This window comes from Pan paniscus, chromosome 15 (assembly GCF_029289425.2).
Source record: "Pan paniscus chromosome 15, NHGRI_mPanPan1-v2.0_pri, whole genome shotgun sequence".
NCBI classification, from domain to species: domain Eukaryota; kingdom Metazoa; phylum Chordata; class Mammalia; order Primates; family Hominidae; genus Pan; species Pan paniscus.
In genome coordinates, this window is record NC_073264.2 from 103,499,524 (window position 1) to 103,519,301 (window position 19,778).

At 46.4% G+C, this 19,778-nt stretch overlaps 2 protein-coding genes and 1 non-coding gene across 11 annotated transcripts in view; 1 reads left to right on the forward strand and 2 right to left on the reverse strand.

Annotated features, from left to right (window-relative positions):
* Nucleotides 1–1,502: 1,502 nt before the first annotated feature.
* Nucleotides 1,503–17,810, reverse strand: CINP (cyclin dependent kinase 2 interacting protein). Of its 5 annotated transcripts, none has more exons than XM_055098043.2 (6): nucleotides 17,768–17,810; nucleotides 14,758–14,953; nucleotides 13,770–13,938; nucleotides 10,111–10,240; nucleotides 4,270–4,399; nucleotides 1,503–3,118 (listed from the first exon to the last, which is right to left on the reverse strand). In XM_055098043.2, the coding sequence occupies exons 2-6, from the start codon at nucleotides 14,789–14,791 to the stop codon at nucleotides 2,916–2,918; spliced, it is 666 nt and encodes a 221-aa protein (XP_054954018.1). In that variant the 5' UTR covers nucleotides 14,792–14,953; nucleotides 17,768–17,810; the 3' UTR covers nucleotides 1,503–2,915. The 5 variants fall into 5 exon arrangements, with proteins under 5 accessions (XP_054954018.1, XP_003807078.1, XP_063452467.1 ...); XM_063596397.1 differs by lacking the exon at nucleotides 17,768–17,810 and adding an exon at nucleotides 17,195–17,209 and having other exon boundaries at nucleotides 2,638–3,118; XM_003807030.5 differs by lacking the exons at nucleotides 14,758–14,953; nucleotides 17,768–17,810 and adding an exon at nucleotides 17,195–17,362.
* On the reverse strand, nucleotides 13,140–13,243 carry LOC112437123 (small nucleolar RNA U13). Its single transcript, XR_003025783.1, has one exon. It is a non-coding gene; the product is annotated as a small nucleolar RNA U13 (small nucleolar RNA).
* TECPR2 (tectonin beta-propeller repeat containing 2) overlaps nucleotides 17,259–19,778 on the forward strand; it is a 136,566-nt gene continuing 134,046 nt past the window's right edge. For 4 of the 5 annotated variants that reach the window (XR_008620989.3, XM_034938193.3, XM_055098038.2 and 1 more), the window contains exon 1: nucleotides 17,329–17,467. The gene's annotated coding sequence lies outside the window, so the exon portion shown is untranslated. Of the gene's footprint in view, nucleotides 17,468–19,778 lie in introns of all 5 variants that reach the window. The other variant, XM_055098037.2, reaches the window with a different exon arrangement.

Consider the following 19,778-nt stretch of genomic DNA (forward strand, 5'->3'; position numbering starts at 1 on the left):
GCAGGTACGAAATCCTTCAACATCTCCTCTGAAGAGCATTTATTCTCTAAGTACCCCCCAACATAAAAGTGACTGCCTGTGGACTTGATGCCAAGGCCTCTCCCAGGCAGGTCTGGGTGAGTGACGCCTCTGGGGTCCTGCCTCTCCCAGCTCATCTGCCTCTGCAGCTCACTGCAGTAGCCGCTTCCTCAGCATGCAGGGGAGGCCGTAGTGGACACCACCATTCCTGTCAAAGGCTGACCATGTGGTCTCGACTGCAAGATGCCCGAGTGCCTACTTTGATGATAGTCAGTTCTTTTTTTTTTTGAGACGGAGTCTTGCTCTGTTACCAGGCTGGAGTGCAGTGGCGCGATCTTGGCTCACTACAACCTCTGCCTCCTGGGTTCAAGCAATTCTCCTGCCTCAGCCTCCCGAGTAGCTGCGACTACAAGCTCCCACCACCACGCCCGGCTAATTATTGTATTTTTAGTAGAGACGGGGTTTCACCATGTTGGCCAGGATGGTCTCAATCTCTTGACCTTGAGATCCGCCAGCCTCAGCCTCCCAAAGTGCCGGGATTACAGGCATGAGCCACTGCATCCAGCCGATAGTCAGATCTTAATAAATATAGCAAAGGCAGAGGAAAGAGAAATCCTAAGAAATGTTGCCTTTAAATGCTTTTGGCCAGGCACGGTGGCTCACACCTGTAATCCCAGCACTTGGGGAGGCCAAGGTGGGTGGGTCACCTGAGGTCAGTAGTTCAAGACCAGCCTGACCAACATGGTGAAACCCCATCTCACTGAAAATACGGTATTAGCTGAGTGTGGTGGTGCATGCCTGTAAAAATCAGCCAGGCATGGTGGCAGGTGCCTGTAATCCCAGCTACTTGGGAGGCTGAGCGGGGAGAATTGCTTGAACCCAGGAGGTGGAGGTTGTGATGAGCCGAGATTGCACCACTGCACTCCAGCCTGGGCAACAAGAGCGAGACTCTTGTCTCAAAAAATAAAGTTACAATAGTCTTAATAAACTTAGATAAATAGTATTTATAGTTAAATACTAAAATGACACAATTAAAAAGTATACTTGGCCAGGTGCAGTGGCTCACACCTATAATCCCAGCACTTTGGGAAGCCGAGGCAGGAGGATCACTTGAGGCCAGGAGTTCAAGGCAAGCCAGGGCAACATAGTAAGACCCCCATCTCTAAAAAGTAAAAATAAAAAAATTAGCCGGACGTGGTTATGCATGCCTACAGTCCCAGCTACTCTGGAGGCTGAGGCAGGAGGATCACCTGAGCACAGGAGTTTGAGGTTGAGATTACAGTGAGCTACAATCATGCCACTGCATTCTAGCCTGGACAACAGAGCAAGACTCTGTATCTAAAAACAACACCAACAACATTATTGCTGGGCTGGGCAGTGCATGACTGTAGTCTCTGAGGAGACTAAGTAGGGAGCATCACTTGACCTCAGGAGTTTGACACTACTTGGGCCACATGGTAAGAGCCTATCTCATAAAAAACCAAAAAACTAAAACTGCTATTTATTAAGTATCACTCTATACACAGTCCCACAGAATATAAACAGTTTGGGATCAGAGAACTTACAAAAAGGCAAACACAGATGTAGAAACCATGTAACAAGTAATGCCACAAAAAAGAAGAGTTTAGGCTTTTGCAGGCTCGGCGCAGTGGCTCACGCCTGTAATCCTAGCATTTTGGGAGGGCAAGGTGGGTGGATCACGAGGTCAGGAGATGGAGACCATCTTGGCCAATGTGGTGAAACCCCGTCTCTACTAAAAATACAAACATTAGCTGGGCGTGGCGGCGTGTGCCTGTAGTCCCAACTACTCTGGAGGCTGAGGCATGAGAATCGCCTGAACCCAGGAGGTGGAGGTTGCAGTGAGCTGAGATCGTGCCACTGCACACCAGCTTGGTGACAGAGCGAGACTCCATTAAAAAAAAAAAAACAAAGTAGGCTTTTGCATACCTTCACATTCTCCCCACGCCCTAGCTTTTGGCCAGTCTCTTCAGTCTGTTTCAAAACTGTCACCTTTCCCTCATTCTAACCTAGTATGTTAACTCTGGAAATGGCTGCAAACATTGTGAAACTCGAGGATTTGTGTCAGAAGAATGCCAGGGAAGACAGTTTACATCGCTTGTCATGTCCCCAGTATGCAAACAGCGGCAATTTTTTTGTAGGTTATTTTCATTTTCATGATGTCAAACTTCATTTTAACTCCATGGGATCTTATTATTTAAGACGAAGTCTCACTCTGTCGCCCAGGCTGGAGTGCAATGGCTCACAGCAGCCTCTACCTCCCAGTTCAAGCCATTCTCCTGCCTCAGCCTCTCAAGTAGCTGGGATTGCAGGCACGTACCACCACGCCAGCTGATTTTTGTATTTTTAGTAGAGACAGGGTTTCATCATGTTGGCCAGGCTGGACTTGAACTCCGAACCTAAAGTGATCCACCCACCTCGGCCTCCCAAAGTGCTGGGATTACAGGCATGAGCCACCGCACCTGGCCCAAAAACTAATATAGTCTCATAAAAACTTCAACAATCAGATAGGCATAAAGTGAAAATATTAAACCAGGGATTTTCTACACAAACGTAATATATAAAGCATGCCTAATTTATAGAAACTAGATCACTCACTCATTCTGCTCAGAAACTCATTGATTTTACTCCAAAGCACCCACGAGTGACGGATTCCCAGGAGGGGCAGAGAAGGCTGAGCGGCACCACGTGGGGCTGGCCGCGGGTTGTGGGCATGGGCACGCCTGGAGAGGCCACGGGGCTGGTGACAAGCTCTGGCCAGAAGACCCCAAGAAGGTCTGATCCTGGGGTCTGATCTAGGCCTGCGGCACTGGGTCCTAGGCAGACTGTCTGCCTGGTGAGACGTGGAAGGAGCCAGTGTCCGCAGCCGTCTCAGGACGTCAGAGAGCTCGGTGGCCTGTCTCCAGCAGCATGCTCTCCAGATGCAGCCTGCTGTCGCTTTCCACGTAGGGCTGGTGCAGCCACATGGACAAGTAGCTCAGGGTGAGGTCGGGATCCCCGGTGTGGGCAAGCTCCTTGGCCACCGTGCGCTTCAGGAGCAGCTCCTTCCTGTACATCTCCAAGAGCTTATGCGAAACCTCATCTGAAAGAAACGTGAATCTCCCTTAATGGCAGTGATTCAAGAACATAGTCTCGACTTGGGAAGAACCACATTTTAACAGCTCTTGATTAAAAACCAGAATCAGCAACAGCACTGAGGGGAAGAAGGGCCCGATGGAGTTTACTACTCTAGCTGGTGCAGATTAGTACAATTCAATAACATGGTCAGCAGAGTGAAATAAAAAGTGTATACAGGCTGAGCGTGGTGGCCCACACCTGTAATCCCAGCACTTTGGGAGGCCCAAGTGGGTGGATCACCTGAGTTCAGGAGTTTGAGACCAGCCTGGCCATCGTGGCGAAACCCTGTCTCTACTAAAAAATACAAAAACTAGCCAGGTGTGGTGGCACGCACCTGTAATCTCAGCTACTTGGGAGGCTGAGGCACGAGAATTGCTTGTGCCTGGGAGGCGGAGGCTGTAGTGAGCCAAGATTGCACCACTACACTCCAGCAGGTGTGACAGAGCGAGACTCTGTCTCAAAAAAAGTATATATAACCTTTTCTACTTGACTCTTAGGTGACCTACAGTGATTATCAGTAGGAGATTCCCCTCAAACTGACAATATTTCACTAAACACATTCCACGAGGTGATTTTACCCTTTCCTGCCTTATTTAAAAAGTCTCAGGTCAACATCAAATAGCTTACCTTTGTCTTGAACTAATAAAGCTAAAAGTAACCCTTTAAGAAGCGCCTCATAGAGTTTACTGAAGCCATGGGTTTCATTTCTCCCAGTCATCTTCCATGAGGTTGGCTGCAGTGACCCTCAATTTGTTTTTTAATTAAAACAAAAGAAAAACCTCAACAAACCAAAAAAACTCCTTTCTTCCTTTTCCCCCCTCAAAATGAGAGATATCTTCTTCCACAGAGGAGGTGGAATTCACTCTGCCCATTGGTTTTAGAGGCCTAATAACAGCAGCTTGCTTCACGGGTCTCTATGTTTCATATACTCTGCTGATAACCAGGTAATTAAAGCCAAGAAGAAATGCTTAAGATGCCTCTGTCTCCTTTCCTCCCGATACTTTTGCATTGAATTTGAAAGCCTTGTCAGCTTCTTAAAGTACCAGATGTAAATGATACTAAATGCCCTTAATAACCTTTACCCTCCTGAAAATCAACTGAGAAGGAACTACTTACAGAAATGGGTTGTAGGCCACGTGTGGAACAGAGGGGGTCGTTTACTCTCCTCCCCATAATGGTAGTTTTCTAGTTCACAAATTCCCTTGGTAGTTGAAGACAGCTTTTCCATTTTCACCTGTATTTTGGTCTGAAAGATATCCATTTGGAATATGATAATATTATTTGAAATCTCCAGTCTCAGATTTAATAACTCTAAGATTTCAAAGCTAAAAAGTGTAAGTCTATTATGATAAAAATTCCAATAACTAAACACTGTTAACTCTACGTACAGCAAATTCCCAGGGAGATGAAGGTGGACAGTTGCTATGATTTCATTAATTTGAATGACTTTGGTAATAAACCCCAGATTTCCAGTCCTAGAGCAAGAAAGGTTTCCGAGTGCCATTTCACTAGGATTTCCAAACAGCATTAATGTCTTAGACCCAAAGACCTGGAGGAATCCCAAGGCAGGCTCTTGCTGCCTTTTTTTTTTTTTTTTTGGCGACAGGGTCTCATTCTGTTTGGCATGATCATGCCTTATGCAGCCTCAACTGCCGGCACCTCAGCCTCCCAAGTAGCTGGGATCACAGGTGTGCACCACCACACCCAGCTAATTTTTTTAATTTGTAGAGACAGGGTCTCGTTATGTTGCCCAGGCTGGTCTCTAACTCCTGGGCTCCAGCAATCCTCCCGCCTTAGCCTCCCAAAGTGCTGGGATTATACAGGCATGTGCCACCGCGCCTGGCTGGCTCTTGCTGCTTTTAAGAAGTGAGAGAGAAAGGCATCAAATGAGCTCGTTTCTGATGCTCTCTCTCTCTTTTATCAAATGAGCTCGTTTCTGATGCTCTCGCTCTATCAAATGAGCTCATTTCTGATGTTCTCTCTCTCTCTCTTTTTTTTTTTTTTTGAGACGGAGTCTTGCTCTGTTGCCAAGCTGGAGTGCAGTGACAGGCTGGAGTGGAGTGGCGAGATCTCGGTTCACTACAACCTCTGACTCCCTGGTTCAAGCGATTCTCCGGCCTCAGCCTCCCAAGTAGCTGGGATTGCAGGCATGTGCCACCAGGCCCAGCTAATTTGTGTATTTTTAGTAGAGACGGGGTTTCACCATGTTGGCCAGGCTGGTCTTGATCTCCTGAACTTGTGATCCGCCCACCTCGGCCGCCCAAAGTGCTGGGATTATAGGCATGAGACACCGCACCAGGCCTGACTCTTATTAACTGCCTTTATTTACGGAAACCTCCTTGACTTCCTTGTTTATAAAATGGCAACACAGAAAGGGAGCCCTACACACTTCACGCAGGAAGGAAGGAAACGTGGCGAGCTGTCATTGACGGTCCCTCAGCGTGGACCAGGCTCTGTCCTAAGCCCTGTAACTGCATGATGTGCACGGCTACTTGTGGGAGACACTAAACCAACCCCACTGCACACACCAGGCAGCACAGAACAGGGGCAATGGCGGGCTTACTTTCACAGCTTGGTGAAGAGGATTAAGTGAGTTAGTATTTGTGAAGCACCTACTTGGAGATATATAAGGGTTTGATAAAGAAAATTAATGGGTGAAGTAACTAGGATTTCAGATTTAAGTAGCATAGGTCTATAAAGACCAAATTTTGAACTCCTAAGTATAGTTGACTTTACATACATAAATATGAAAAAGGGGAAATAAGAAAAGATATATAAATTGTCAAATATCTTAATTCCTTTACTTGGTCCTTCCAACCACCCTCCAATTACATTGGAAGTGGCAAGCACTAAATTCAGCTAATGTTAATTTTTAAAGGACTTTACTTAAGTAGTTTCCCAAATCTTTTAAGGTTTGATATTTTATTTGGCCCAACCCCAAGAGGCAGGACTTGTCATTTCCGTTTCACAGCTGGGAAATTGCTCAAGGTTGAGCTGAGGAAGGATGAGGCCAGAACTCGATACCATGCCTTCTGACACCAAGTTTTTTTGTTTTTGTTTCTGTTTTTGTTTTTTTTGAGACAGAGTCTCGCTTTGTCACCCAGGCTGGAGTGCAGTAGCGCGATCTCCGCTCACTGCAACCTCCGCCTCCCCGGTTCACGCCATTCTCCTGCCTCAGCCTCCCGAGTAGCTGGGACTACAGGCGCCCGCCACCGTGCCTGGCTAATTTTTTTGGTACTTTTAGCAGAGATGGGGTTTCACTGTGTTAGCCAGGCTGGTCTCGATCTCCTGACCTTGTGATCCACCCACCTCAGCCTCCCAAAGTGTTGGGATTACAGGCGTGAGCCACCGCGCCCGGCCGACACCAAGTTTTAACACCCAATCCTCTGCTCTTTCCTCTGAGTCCTGCAGCAGCTCCCTGGTGCCACCTGATTCTAAGAAAAGCTGATAACAGGAGACTAAGGAAAATTCTGGAGCCTTGACCCCAGGCAAGAAGTCATGCTCAATCCTGCAGCTCAGCCATCAATAAAGAATTCAAGTCACATAGGCACGTGCAGCCCTGAATGAACAGTGCATAAACAGCAGGCCCTTACATTTCAACATCGGTGGCTTCTTCCCACAGCAAACACAGACCACAGTGAAACGTTAGCCCGGCTTAGGAAGAACGGTGCATGAAACCCCCAGAAGGTCAAAGTTATGAAAGACACAGAGCAGGTCTGGAAACCATTCTCTATAACGGATAGAGGAAAATAGGAAAAATAATAATAATAATACCCTATAAAATCAACTTTTGGTTTTGAACATAGAATGAGAACTTATTCCCAAACCACTTTTCTTTTTCTTTTTTTCTTTTTTTTGACACGGAGTCTCACTCTGTGGCCCGGACTGGAGTGCAGTGGCTTGATCTCGGCTAACTGCAGCCTCCGAAAGTGATTCTCCTGCCTCAGCCTCCCAAGTAGCTGGGATTGCAGGCACCTGCCACCACCCCCAGCTAATTTTTTGTATTTTTAGTAGAGATGGGGTTTCACTATGTTGGCCATGCTGGTCTCAAACTCCTGACCTCAGGTGATCCACCTGCCTCGGCCTCCTAGAGTGCTGGGATTACAGGCATGAGCCACTGCGCCTGGCCAAAACAAAAATAAAAAAAAAAATAAATAAAAATACAACAATTAGCTGGGTGTGGTGGGCACCTGTAATCCCAGCTACTTGGGAAGCTGAGACAGAAGCATCACTTGAACCCAGGAGGCAGAGGTTGCAGTGGGCAGAGATCGCCCCACTGCACTCCAGCCTGGGCAACAAGAGTGAAACTCCATCTCAAAAAAAAAAAAAAATTAACAAATGGGAGGGAGGGAACAAATCTCCCACGCAGAATAATTCCAAATAATTTATGTAGATACTGCACCCTCAAGCAGGTGGTGAATACGTCCCTACCCCCAGGTGTGGGCTATGCATAGTGACTTCCTGCCAAAGAGCACAGCGTGGGAGGAGGAGAAAGAGCAATGTCACAGCAGAGGAACCTGGAAACACTGCCCAGCCAGGTGATCAAGGTCAACTTCAGCAGTGGAAAGTCCTGGCTGTGCACAGTGGCTCACGCCTGGAATCCCAGCACTTTGGGAGGCTGAGGTGGGAGCACTGCTTGAGCCCAGGAGTTTGAGACCAGCCCGGGCAATAGGTGGGACCCAAAGAAAAGTCCTGATGACAGTATATCCAGTACGTGCCCTTGATATGACGTGATAGAAATGGCACTTTACTTCTGTGGTCCTCCTCTGAACAAAACCCGTAACCTCAGTCTAATTAGGAGAAAAACATCAGAGAAATCTCATGATGTTCTACAAAATACCTGACCAGTATCCCTCAACATTGTCAAAGTCATCAAAAACAGGGAAGTCTGAGAAACTGTCACGGCCAAAAGGAGCCTGAGGAAACAAGGGGACTCGATGTCATACGGGATCCTGAAGCCAAAACAAGACATGACGGAAAAGCTAAGGCAGGGCGCCAGGGCTCACGCCTGTGATCCCAGCACTTTGGGAGGCCAAGGTGGGAAGATCACTTCATGTCAGGAGTTCGAGACCAGCCTGGCCAACATGAGAACCCCGTCTGTACAAACGAATTTTAAAACTTAGCCGGGCATGATGGTTCATGCTTGTAGTCCCAGCTACTCGGGAGGCTGAGGCAAGAAGATCACTTAAGCCCAGGAAGTAAAGGCTGCAGTGAGCTGTGATCATACTACTGCATTCCACAGCGAGACCTTGTCTCCAAACAAACAAACAAAAAGGTGAAAATATAAAGATCTTAAATGTTTATGGGTAAGCTTCAGTTATCCAAGTTCAAATATGTGTAAAACCTGATTTCCTGTGCCTAGCAAAGAAATAAGGTGGTGTTATCTTCACATCTGGTGGCCAGTATGGTAGGTATTGAAATTTAGTTATTAGTTCATTAAACAAACACTTTAGTCTCTTACGTGCTGTATCAGGGATGGGCAAACTATCCCTGGAACACAGGTCAATTCTGGCCCATAGCCTATTTCTGTATGGCCCATAAGCTAAGATGGTTTTTACATTTTTAAATGGTTGAAAATAACCAAAAGGACAATAGTGATTGTGACTCATAAAAATTATACAAAATTCTAATTTCGGTGTCCAAAGATAAAGATTTCCTGGACGAACATGGTGGCTCACGCCTGTAATCCCAACACTTTGGGAGGCTGAGGTGGGTGGATCACTTGAGGCCAGGACTTCGAGACCAGCCTGGCCAACATGGCGAAACCCCATCTCTACTAAAAATACAACAATTAGCTGGGCATGGTGGCGCACACCTGCGATCCCAGCTATGTGGAAGGTTGAGGCACAAGAATTGCTTGAACCCAGGAGGCGGAGGTTGCAGTGAGCCAAGATCTCGCCACTGCACTCCATCCAGCCTCAGTGGCAGAGTGAGACCCTGTCTCAAAAAAAACAAAAACAAAAACAAAAACAAAAACGGCCAGGTGCGGTGACTCACGCCTGTAATCCCAGCAGTTTGGGAGGCCGAGGCAGGCGGATCACTTGAGGTCAGGAGTTCGAGACCAGCCTGGTCAACATGGTGAAATGCTGTCTCTACTAAAAATACAAAAATTAGCTCATGTGGTGGCGCGAGCCTGTAATCCCAGCTACCTGGGAGGCTAAGGCAGCAGAATCACTTGTACCTGGGAGGCGGAGTTTGCAGTGAGCCAAGATCGTGCTACTGTACTCCACCCTGGGTATCAGAATGAGACTCCATCTCAAAAAAAAAAAAAAAAAAAAAAATCCAAAAAACAGAGATAAAGTTTTCATGGAATGCAGCCACATCCATTTACGCATATATTATCTATGGCTGTTTAGTCCTATGTGGCAGAGATGAGTAGCTGAGACAGAGACTGGCTGGCCCTAGAAGCCTAAAATATTTACTCTGTGGCTGGGCGTGGTAGCTCATGCCTGTAATCCCAGCCCTTTGGGAGGCCAGCAGGTGGATCACCTGAGGTCAGGAGTTTGAGATCAGCCTGACCAATATGGTGAAACCCTGTCTCAACTAAAAATGCAAAAATTAGCCAGGCATGGTGGCGGACGCCTGTAGTCCCAGCTACTCTGGAGGCTGAGACAGGAGAATCGCTTGAGCCCAGGAGGCGGAGGTTGCGGTGAGCCAAGATCACGCCATTGCACTCCAGCCTGGGCGACAAAGCAAGACTCCATATCATGGAAAAAAAAAAATTTACTATGTGATGAGCCCTGAAAGTGGGTGACATTTCCCCAGATGACACACAGGAGGAGTGAGTGTCTAAGACAGCATCTTGGGCAACATTAAGGTTTACGCAGCAGGCGGAGGAAGAGAACATCAGAGGAGACTGAGAAGGAGGAAGTGATGGCCAATGGTCAAGCAAACCCCAAATACGTCCATCGGATTCAGTGACAGTGACCACAAGTGGCCTGCGTCTTTATGTCTTACCAACCCATCCAAGGTGGCCTGCAGTTCCTCACACAGCTTCTCCAGTTCCTCGTTATATTCCAGACACACCTTTTCTTCATTTTCCTTCGAGGATGGGCTGCTGCTGTCTAGTTCTATCTTGTCTTTATTCCTAAACAAAATAGAAAATAATGTGTACAAAATATACTCTTTAAGCTTGCCTTATTTCCTTATAATAAATTCTACAAACCTCTATATCCACATAGTTACGTGGGACATTTTGCATAAGCATTGTTCTTTCATATCATTATGATACAAATGCAGTTATTATTTATATGTGCAATGAATATGTCCATTGGTCACTCAATTTTGCACCAAAATAAGTCAGTTAAATTCAGCCATGTGACAGCCGGTTTTGGTGGCTCATGCCTGTAATCCCAACACTTTGAGGGGTGGACGCGGGAGGACTGCTTGAGTCCAGGAGTCTGAGTCCAGCCTGGGCAACATAGTGAGACCTCATCTCCACAAAAATTAAAAGTAAAAATTAGCTGGGCATGGTGGGACACGTATGTGGTCCCAGCTACTTAGGAGGCTCAGGTGGGAGGATCACTTAAGCCCAGGAAGTCAAGGCTGCAGTGAGCCATTATAGCACCACTGCACTCAGCCTGCACAAAAGAGCAAGACTGTCTCAAAAAAAAAAACACCATTCAGCGGTGTGGCATCCTTGGCATAGGGCATGGTGCTGGATGTACAAAGATGAATAAGACATGGATCATTTCCTCAAAGAGTTCACAATCCAGGAATATAGGCACGCCTCATTTTATTGTGCTTCACCTTATTGAGTTTCATAGATAATGCATTTTTTACAAATTGAAGGTTTGTGGCAACCCTCTGTATGTAGAGCAAGTCAATCAGCGCCATTTTGCCAACAGCATGTGCTTACTTCATGTCTCTGTATCATATTTTGGTAATTCTTACAGTATTTCAAACTTTTTCATTATTATGTCTATGATCTGTGATTGGTAATCTTTGATATTGCTAGTTTAATTGTTTTGAGGTGCCATGAACCATGTGCATATATAACGGCAAGCTTAATGAATGGATGTTGTGTGTTCTGACTGCTCCACTGACCGGCTGCTCCCCTTTCTCCCCATCTCCTTGGGCCTCCCTGTTCCCTGAAATAGGAGGATACTGAAATCAACCCAATTAATAGCCCTACATTGGCCTCTAAGTGTACAAGTGAAAGGAAGAGTTGCATATCTCTCATTTTAAATCAAAAGCTATACTTTGGCCAATTTAAGAAACAAAAAAATTAAAAGCTAGAAATGATTAAGCTTAGTGAGGAAGGCATGTCAAAAGCTCAGATAAGGGGCCAGGTGTGGTGGCTCACGCCTGTAATCCTAGCACTTTGGGAGGCCAAGGCGGGCAGATTGCCTGAGCTCAGGAATTCAAGACCAGTCTGGGCAACATGTGAAACTCCGTCTCTACTAAAATACAAAAGAAATTAGCTGGGCGTGGCGGTGTGCACCTGTAGTCCCAGCTACTTGGGCGGCAAAGGCAGGAGAATTGCTTGAACCCGGGAGGCAGAGGTTGCAGTGAGCCAAGATTGCACCATTGCACTCCAGCCTGAGCGACAGAGTGAGACTCCATCTCTACAAAAAAAAAAAAAAAAAAAGCTAAGATAAGCTGAAAACCAGGCCTCTTGTGCCAAACAGTTGGCCAAGTTGTGAAGGCAAAGGAAAAGTTATTGAAGAAAATTAAAGGTGCTACTCCAGTGAACATGTGAATGATGAGTGAAACAGCCTTAGTGTGGATATGGAGAAAGTTTGAGTGGTCTGGATAGAAGATCAAACCAGACACAGCATTCCCTTAAGTCAAAGCCTAATCCACAGCAGGACCCTAACTCTCTTCAATTCTGTGAAGGCTGAGAGATATGAGGAAGTTACAGAAGAAAAGTTTGAGATAGCAGGATTTGGTTCATGAGGTTTAAGGACAAAAGCCATCTCCATAACATAAAAGTGCAAGGTGAAGCTGCAAGCGCTAATGTAGAAGCTGGAGCAAGTTATCCAGAAGATCTACTTAAGATCAGTGATGAAGGTGGCTACATGATACAACAGATTTTCAGTGTAGATGAAACAGCCTTCTATTAGAAGAACATGCCATCCAAGACATTCACAACTACAGAGAAGTCAATGACAGGCTTCAAAGCTTCAAGAGACAGGCTCACCCTCTTATTAGGGGATATTGCAGTTAGTGACTTTAAGTTGAATCCAATGCTCATTTACCATTCTCAGATTCCTAGGGCCCTTAAGAATGATGTTAAATCTACTCTGCCAGTGGAAAAAGCAAGAGAACCAGAACTGGAAGTGGGGTCTGAAGATGGAACTGAATTGCTGCAATCTCATGAGAAAACTTGAACAGATAAGGAATTGTTTCTTATGGATGAGCAAAGAAGGTGGTTTCTTGAGATGGAATGTATTCCTGGGAAAGACGCTGTGCACACTGTTGAAATGACAACAAAAGATTGAGAATATTATATAACTTAGTTGATAAACCAGTGTGAGAGGTCTAATGTGGGTAAACACTATTAAACAGCAATGAGAAAGAACAGAACCAGAATAGTGGCTCTACATTACACGCATGGCTTCCATGTTGAAAGACAGTGAGACATGGCTGGGCGCAGTGGCTCATGCCTGTAATACCGGCATTTAGGGAGGCCGAGGTGGGCAGATCACTTGAGGTCAGGAGTTTGAGACTAGCCTGGCCAACATGGTGAAACTCTGTCTCTACTAAAGATACAAAAATTAGCCGGGCATGGTGGCAGGTATCTGTAATTCTAGCTACTCAGGAGGCTGAGACAGGAGAACCACTTGAACCTGACAGGCAGAAGTTAGAGTGAGCCAAGATCACGCCATTGCACTCCAGCCTGGGGAATAGAGTGAGACTCGTCTCCAAAAATAAAAAATAAAAAATAGAAAAAGAAAGTGAGATATAAAGGAAACAATAACATATGTTTTTTGTTTACGTAAAATCCAAAAATGGATGAAAAGAATTCATGGTAGTTTTTTCCATATCAGCTAGGTAATGTGCCAACATCATAGCAAAGTTTGAGGAAGGCACAGGTCATACATGAGCATGAAAACCCAATCATTACGCCTATGAACTACAAAAGAATCAAAGAATCTGTGGTTTTAAAAATCAGAATAGCCAGGCACGGTGGCTCACACCTGTAATCCCAGCACTTTGGGAGGCTGAGGCGGGTGGATCACGTAAGGTCAGGAGTTCGAGACCAGCCTAACATGGTGAAAGCCCGTCTCTACTAAAAATACAAAAATTATCTGGGTGTGGTGACAGGCGCCTGTAATCCCAGCTACTCCGGAGGCTGAGGTAGGAGAATTGCTTGAACCCAGGCAGTAGAGGTTGCAGTGAGCTGAGATCGCGCCATCACACTCCAGCCTAGGCAACAGAGTGAGACTTCGTCTCCAAAAAAATAAATAAATAAATAAATAAATAAATAAATAAATAAATATATATATGGAATATAATTTTGTATGTAAAACGTACAATACAATTTATACTTACATGTATCATCTTACCACTTGCTTTTTTTGCTTAATATTTTATTTTAAAATTTATTCACATTATTTCCCCAGTTATTAAGGGTGAAAAACTTAGAGCATGAAAAACCAATATGTACTTACAATAAACTGATTTTCAAGTTGGCAATATTATTTGCAGTGGTAAAACCTGCATCATTGAGGGTTTCCCACTTCAGGATTAAATTGTGCCAATCAGCCGCATTGTCCTTAATTTTTCTTGCACTGACAGATAAGACAGGTTTTCTGGGCGTTACAATTCCAAGAGTCTTTGCTGATAGGGTATAAAAGAAACAAAATTATTATCATGGAATATACAATCATAGTTGGAGGGCAAATGTCCTTATAATTTTCAACAGTAAAACTATCTGAAATGCTGTATCAACTGGACAAATAAATGTGGAAACTACAAAGTCTGAATGAATGTGAAAGTTCCTGGAAGAAGACAATATAGAATATTTTTAACATTTTAAAATTCACCAGATATAGCTGAATCCTCTTCCAGCTTAATGGCTCCACAAAGTTTTTACCTTAAGCCCTTTGTTTTCCAAAGATTGGAAATAAGGTAAAGTTGTGACTGTCTGCTAAAACTCTTCAATGGCTCACGTTCCCTTCCCTACAGGATAATCTAGCCCTGACTCCCGAGTACTTCCACTATCTAGTCTCAGGCACTCTGATACTTTAAATTTTCTCAGAGTAGTGTGGCCCATGAGTGCTAATCATTTCAAGACACTGAGACAACAGAGATGCAGAGTTGATCACGATGCTGCCACTGCCCTTCTTGGTAATCAGGAGGAAGTCCAAAATCCTTCCAGACCTAGCTACCCCTCCACATCATCACGTACATCAACCCACACCTTGGCCCCCCGTCAATATCCAGCGAAAATGAACTACTGGCAGCTCTTGAAAAGCTGAGGTGCCTGCAGGCCTTTACACGTGTTCTCTCTGCAGGAAAGCTCCTTCCTTCCTCAGGCTCACGATGCCCATCCTCCAAGATGCACCCGGATCCCACTGCCTGTAGGAAGCAACCCCCAGACCACCAAGAGCCAACTCAGGTTGTTTGTTCTCCCCCAACCCTCCTGTGCCCTCTTGCCTTCTCTACTTTGAACCCCACGAAGGCTTCTCATTGCCCACAGGATAAAGTCCTCTTGAGGAATCCAGGACACACAACAGCTGGATGGTTTGATGCCTCAAGTCAGAAGACCACACTGCCTGCGTCTGAACCCCAGCTCGCCAGCTGTGAGATCTTGGGCAACTTAATGTACCTTTCAGAGCCTCAACATTTTCATCTGTAAAATGGGAATAAAAATAGTATCTATTTCATAGGATTGCTGAGATTAGATAATATATGTGAAGCTGTGAGGCCTCGCACAAGGCAAAAACCCAGTATCTCACCTGTTAGCTCAAGGGCCTCTACTATCCAAGCTCTGCCCACCACTTCAGCTTCTACCCTTTCCCACTTGCCCTCTGTGCATCAGAGCTGGCTCTGTACAAGTTCTGACTTTGACCTGGAATATTTTTCCTATCTGTGTGTGTCCCCACTCCCCTGCCTCATACTTAGTATCCTCACTTTAAAATATCATCTTGATTTAGCATTCATTCTTTACTTAAACAACAAATATTTGCTTACTGCCTACAATATGCCAGGCATGGGGGAATGAAGTGATTGAATGAGACGGACCAGGACCGTTTTCATGGAACTCACTTTCCAAAGGGGAGGCAGATAATAAACAATTAAATGACCACAATCAGTTCAGATCATGATAAGTGTGTGTGGAAAATAAAACAGGGTCTTGTGTTAGTGTGATCGCCTGAGAAGGTGTCGTTTAGGCTGAGATTTGAATGATGAAAAGCCAGAAATAGGGTAGGTCAGTAGTATGTGCCCTAATTATGATAATGAGGTTGGTGAGTTCAAAAAACAGAAAACAAAACAAAACAAACAAGCAAACAAAAAAACCAGTGTGCTGGAATGAAATAGACAGAAAAGGACTAGTGCGTGAGTAGGTGATCAGACAACTAGAACCTAATAGGCCAAGATAAGAAGTTGGACCGAGGGCAGTGGCTCACGCCTGTAATCCCAGCACTTCAGGAGGCCAAGGCGGGCGGATCACGAGGTCAGGAGATCGAGACCATCCTGGCTAACACAGTGAAACCTCATCTCTACTAAAAAAATACAAAAAATCAGCCGGGCGTGGTGGCGGGCACCTGTAGTCCCAGCTACTCAGGAGGCTGAGGCAGGAGAATGGCGTGAACCCGGGAGGCGGAGCTTGCAGTGAGCCCAGATCGCGCCACTGCACTCCAGCCTGGGTGACAGAGCGAGACTCCGTCTCAAAAACAAAACAAAACAAAACAAAACAAAATAAAAAAATGAAGTTTGGACTTCTAAGTATTAGCTTGGTGCAAAAGTAACAGATTTTGCCATTACTTTTAACAGCCAAAATTGCCATTACTTTTGCACCAACCTAATACAATGGGGAGTGAGCAATGAGCTCTGGATAGGGCAGTGAAATTATCTGATTTAGGTTTTTAGAAAGTCATTTCCACAGAGAAGTATTCCTGGATCCCCCAGGTTGGGTTACGACTCACCACTAGATATGTGGTACACCCCTATAATTCTGCTATCATGATATTCACCAGTGGAGTGTATTTGCTTGTTTAATGTCTATATTCCCTGCTAAACTGGAAATTCGACTAGGGTAGGAACTATGTCTTGTTCTCTTTCAAACCTTCCACACATAGGAGGCTTTGCATAAAATGAGGTAAATGGAGGAATAGCTCTTACCACCTGTTCTATAATTGTCTAAGGGTTTTCCCCCTAACAGGAGATTCTGAGGGCAGGATCACATCTGATTCATGGTCAGCCTGACTCATACGGGGCACATATTTAGGAACCAAAAACATAACTGACTTCAAGAAACTCAAGGGCTGGTAAAGACAGACCAGTCATCAGCGTCACAGGACAGGGTAGGGTAAGGGCACAGTGGCTAAGTTACTTATCCCCTCTGAGCCTCGATTCCCCATCTGCAAAATGGGGTTGACATTACTTCATGGGACCACTGTGAGGTTCAAATGAGATGATCCACTTAAAGTGCTTGGAGCAGTACTCAGCAAACTGAGCACTAGGCGAAAGCCAGCTTTCATTACAAGCAGAATGTTCTGACTGAGGGCAGTTCAGAGAGTTGTTTCTGGACGAGATGAGCATGCAAGGCTTGGCACCCAGTGAACTCTGTTAGTACTAATTTATAGTGACAATAATTACAATTTGGATGTCGGATCTGCTGACACTCATTTGCGTATATCGTCCCGTTCATCTGTCACTGCCCATGTGAAAAAACGGAGGCTCGGCAAAACTGTCTCCCGAGCAGCTCGCAGAGGCTGCGAGGGGCCTGCGGGCTAGGCTGGGGCAAGACAGAGTACCTCCATTTAACCTCATGTAATCCGGGGAGCTCCTGAGCTTCTGGTCCAACCTGCGGCCTAAGCAGTAACATTCACAGCCACCCCACCCCGGGAAAGGAACCGATCTCACGCACCTTCCATAAGGTCCACAGATATCCGTAGAAGGAGACGCGAAGCCCCGCCCACCCCACCGGAAACGCATTTGCGTCACGTCCGCCCCGCCCGCCGCCACTTGTGGCTCTGCCGCTCAATCCCCCGGCGGAGCCAGCTGCTGCTCTTCGGTGCTGGCCCCGGTGCCGGCCCCGTTGCCCAGGGAACAGGCTCCCGGCAGCCCCCGCGGCCCGGAGTCCATCCCCGCCTCCTCCGGCCCGGCGGGGCCGACGAGTCCGGAGGGGCTGCCGCGGGAGGTGAGTCCGGCGACGCCGCAAGCGGCCCCGACGCCCCCGACGCCTGGCCCCGAGCCCCTCCTCGGCCTCCCCCGGGCCACTCTTCCCTTGCCTCAGCCCCGCAAGGTCTCCGTGCCCGTCCGCCCCGTCTCCCTCGCCCGCGGTCTCGCCCGCGCGGAGTGGCGGACACTAAATGCCACAACACACGGAGCGCCTGGCTCGCCGCCCGCAGAAGCCGGCGGTCCGCAGCGGGGAGCAGGGGCCGCCCGCCCCTCCTCAGGCCTCCGCTGCGCGTCCCGCGCCCTCGGCCCCCGGCCCCACCCTGCATCCCGGCTGCCGGTCTGGCCGCGGGCTCTGCTCCTTCGCCTTAAGATTGACGTCGTGTTCTGTCCCCCACTCGCAGCCCGCGTCCCTTACATCCGCCCACCGGCGCCTGGCCCCAGGCCTTGACACTCATCCAGTTGGTGTTCAGTGTTCGATGAATGGATAAGCGAATGACTCCTTTCCCAATCCTATTTGAAGGCCTGGGAGGCAGAATAGGTAGTAAGTGTTAAAGGATGGGGTGTCCTGGAGTCAGAGCCGGGCAGGTCCCAGCGGCCCCTTCCTAGCTCTGTGCTGGGGCAAGTGCCCTACCTCACTCCGCTCCAGTTTCATCACCAGTGGAATGGAGATGAGAATAGTTTCTACCTCTGGCTTGGTAAGAGGATTAAATGGGTCAGTGCATGTAAACTTAAGCACGGTGCCTGCCGCTATACATTTCAGTAAAGGGGAGCCCCTGCTGTCATCTGTGCTAGCCTGCGTTCTCGCCCTCTAGTCCCTTCTGATATGTCTCTGACTTCTCATGACTTTAGTTTCTCCTTCTCTACTTCCATTTCTCTTCCCTGCACTTTTTTCTTCCTCTCTTATTGGGATTCAGGAATTTTATTCTGTTCTGTGACTTATGTTCCATGTGTTGGCAGAATGTGGGATACCAGCCTGGGTGCATCCTTTTCTCATCTACTGGAGTGATCAGTTGCACTTGTTGACTGCCTCCTTGCAGCCAAGGTCTTGTAGACAGAGTTCTGGGAAATCTCAAAACCCAAATCCCAGGCATAGGTAGAATCTGGGAATGAAGCCACTGTAGCTCCTTGTGATCACCAGCGATTCCTGGTCTTTTAAGCTGCAGGACTTTGTGTTTTCTCACACCCAACTATAATGTACCTTGATAAACCTCTGACCTTGTTTTTGTTGTTGTTGTTGTTAACCTGACTTACGTCCCATATTGGTGGTTATTTGGCCATCGTGTGCCAGCACTGTGCCAGGCTGGCTCTAGGGATGCTATGGTGAACCAGACAGACCCTTCCTGAGGTCACTGCCTCAGAAAGATCATGGTCTGGCCCTTGAACTTTAAAAGGGAGAACTAAGTGCAGGTGTAGGGGACACACAAATTGAATTTTCAGGACTGCCTTGGAAAACCAGTGGTGGGGAAGATGGAATGAGGATAACCCTCTTCTGAAGGAGTGACTAGGAAGTAGCTTTTGTTAGGCATCAGCTATATTAACACCATGTATCTTTTTCAATAGAAGACTGGCATCTACTGGATTTTTTTTTCCAATTTTTTCTTAAAGAAGTTACACTTAAGTTTGGGGAGAATTTCATTTCATACTAGCCGCTGTAGGAGTTGAAAAAAATGGCTACTGGAACTTAGTGGGAAGAAAAGGAAGGAAACAGGCATCAGGCAGAGGCAGTTGATTGAACTTGGGAAGATGAGGAATAGATCAGGAAAGGGTTATAATGAAAAGCTTTGGTGTCAAGCACGAAGAGATTTCTAGATTCAGTAATGCACAGAGAGATCAGTAAAATTAGAAGGGAGTAGTTGATGGCTTTGCGAATTGCTAAGGTAGAAGGGAGCTGTTACTTAAGATGCGTGTTCAATTTAAAATGAATGTATTCTTTGGACCTGGACATAAGAGTTCCATTGACTTTTTGCCACTATTTTATATTTAGGGCTGTCATACTTGGGTGAATCTAGCACAGTGCTTTGAGAGAGAGATTCATTCAGCAAACGTGTATTGAGCATTGATTGTACCATACTCTTTATTGGTCTTTTAAAGCACCACAAAGTATACAGACTAGAAGAACATAGGTGAAGATGAGAAAGAGTCCATTGAAGGGGAGAGAAAACAGATAATGATGGTGCTGTGCGATAACTGCCATCATGGAGTTCTGTGAAAGCAGAGAAAGACCAACCAAGTATCTGAGGGAATTTATGAAGGCTTCCTGGTGGCGGAGGACTAGTTCTTACAGGGCACATGTGGGGGAATAGGGAAGAGTGGAAAGGGACTTTGTTCTG

Excerpts from the sequence above, each read along its gene's own strand:
- CINP (XM_055098043.2), bottom strand. The coding sequence starts at position 14,791 with ATGAGAAGCCTTCGTGGGGTTCAAAGTAGAGAAG. Across the intron at positions 13,939-14,757 it reads TGGGGTTCAAAGTAGAGAAG|CAAAGACTCTTGGAATTGTA; the intron begins GCAAGAGGGCAC and ends ATACCCTATCAG. Across the intron at positions 4,400-10,110 it reads AGGCCACCTTGGATGGGTTG|ACCAAAATACAGGTGAAAAT; the intron begins GTAAGACATAAA and ends GATATCTTTCAG.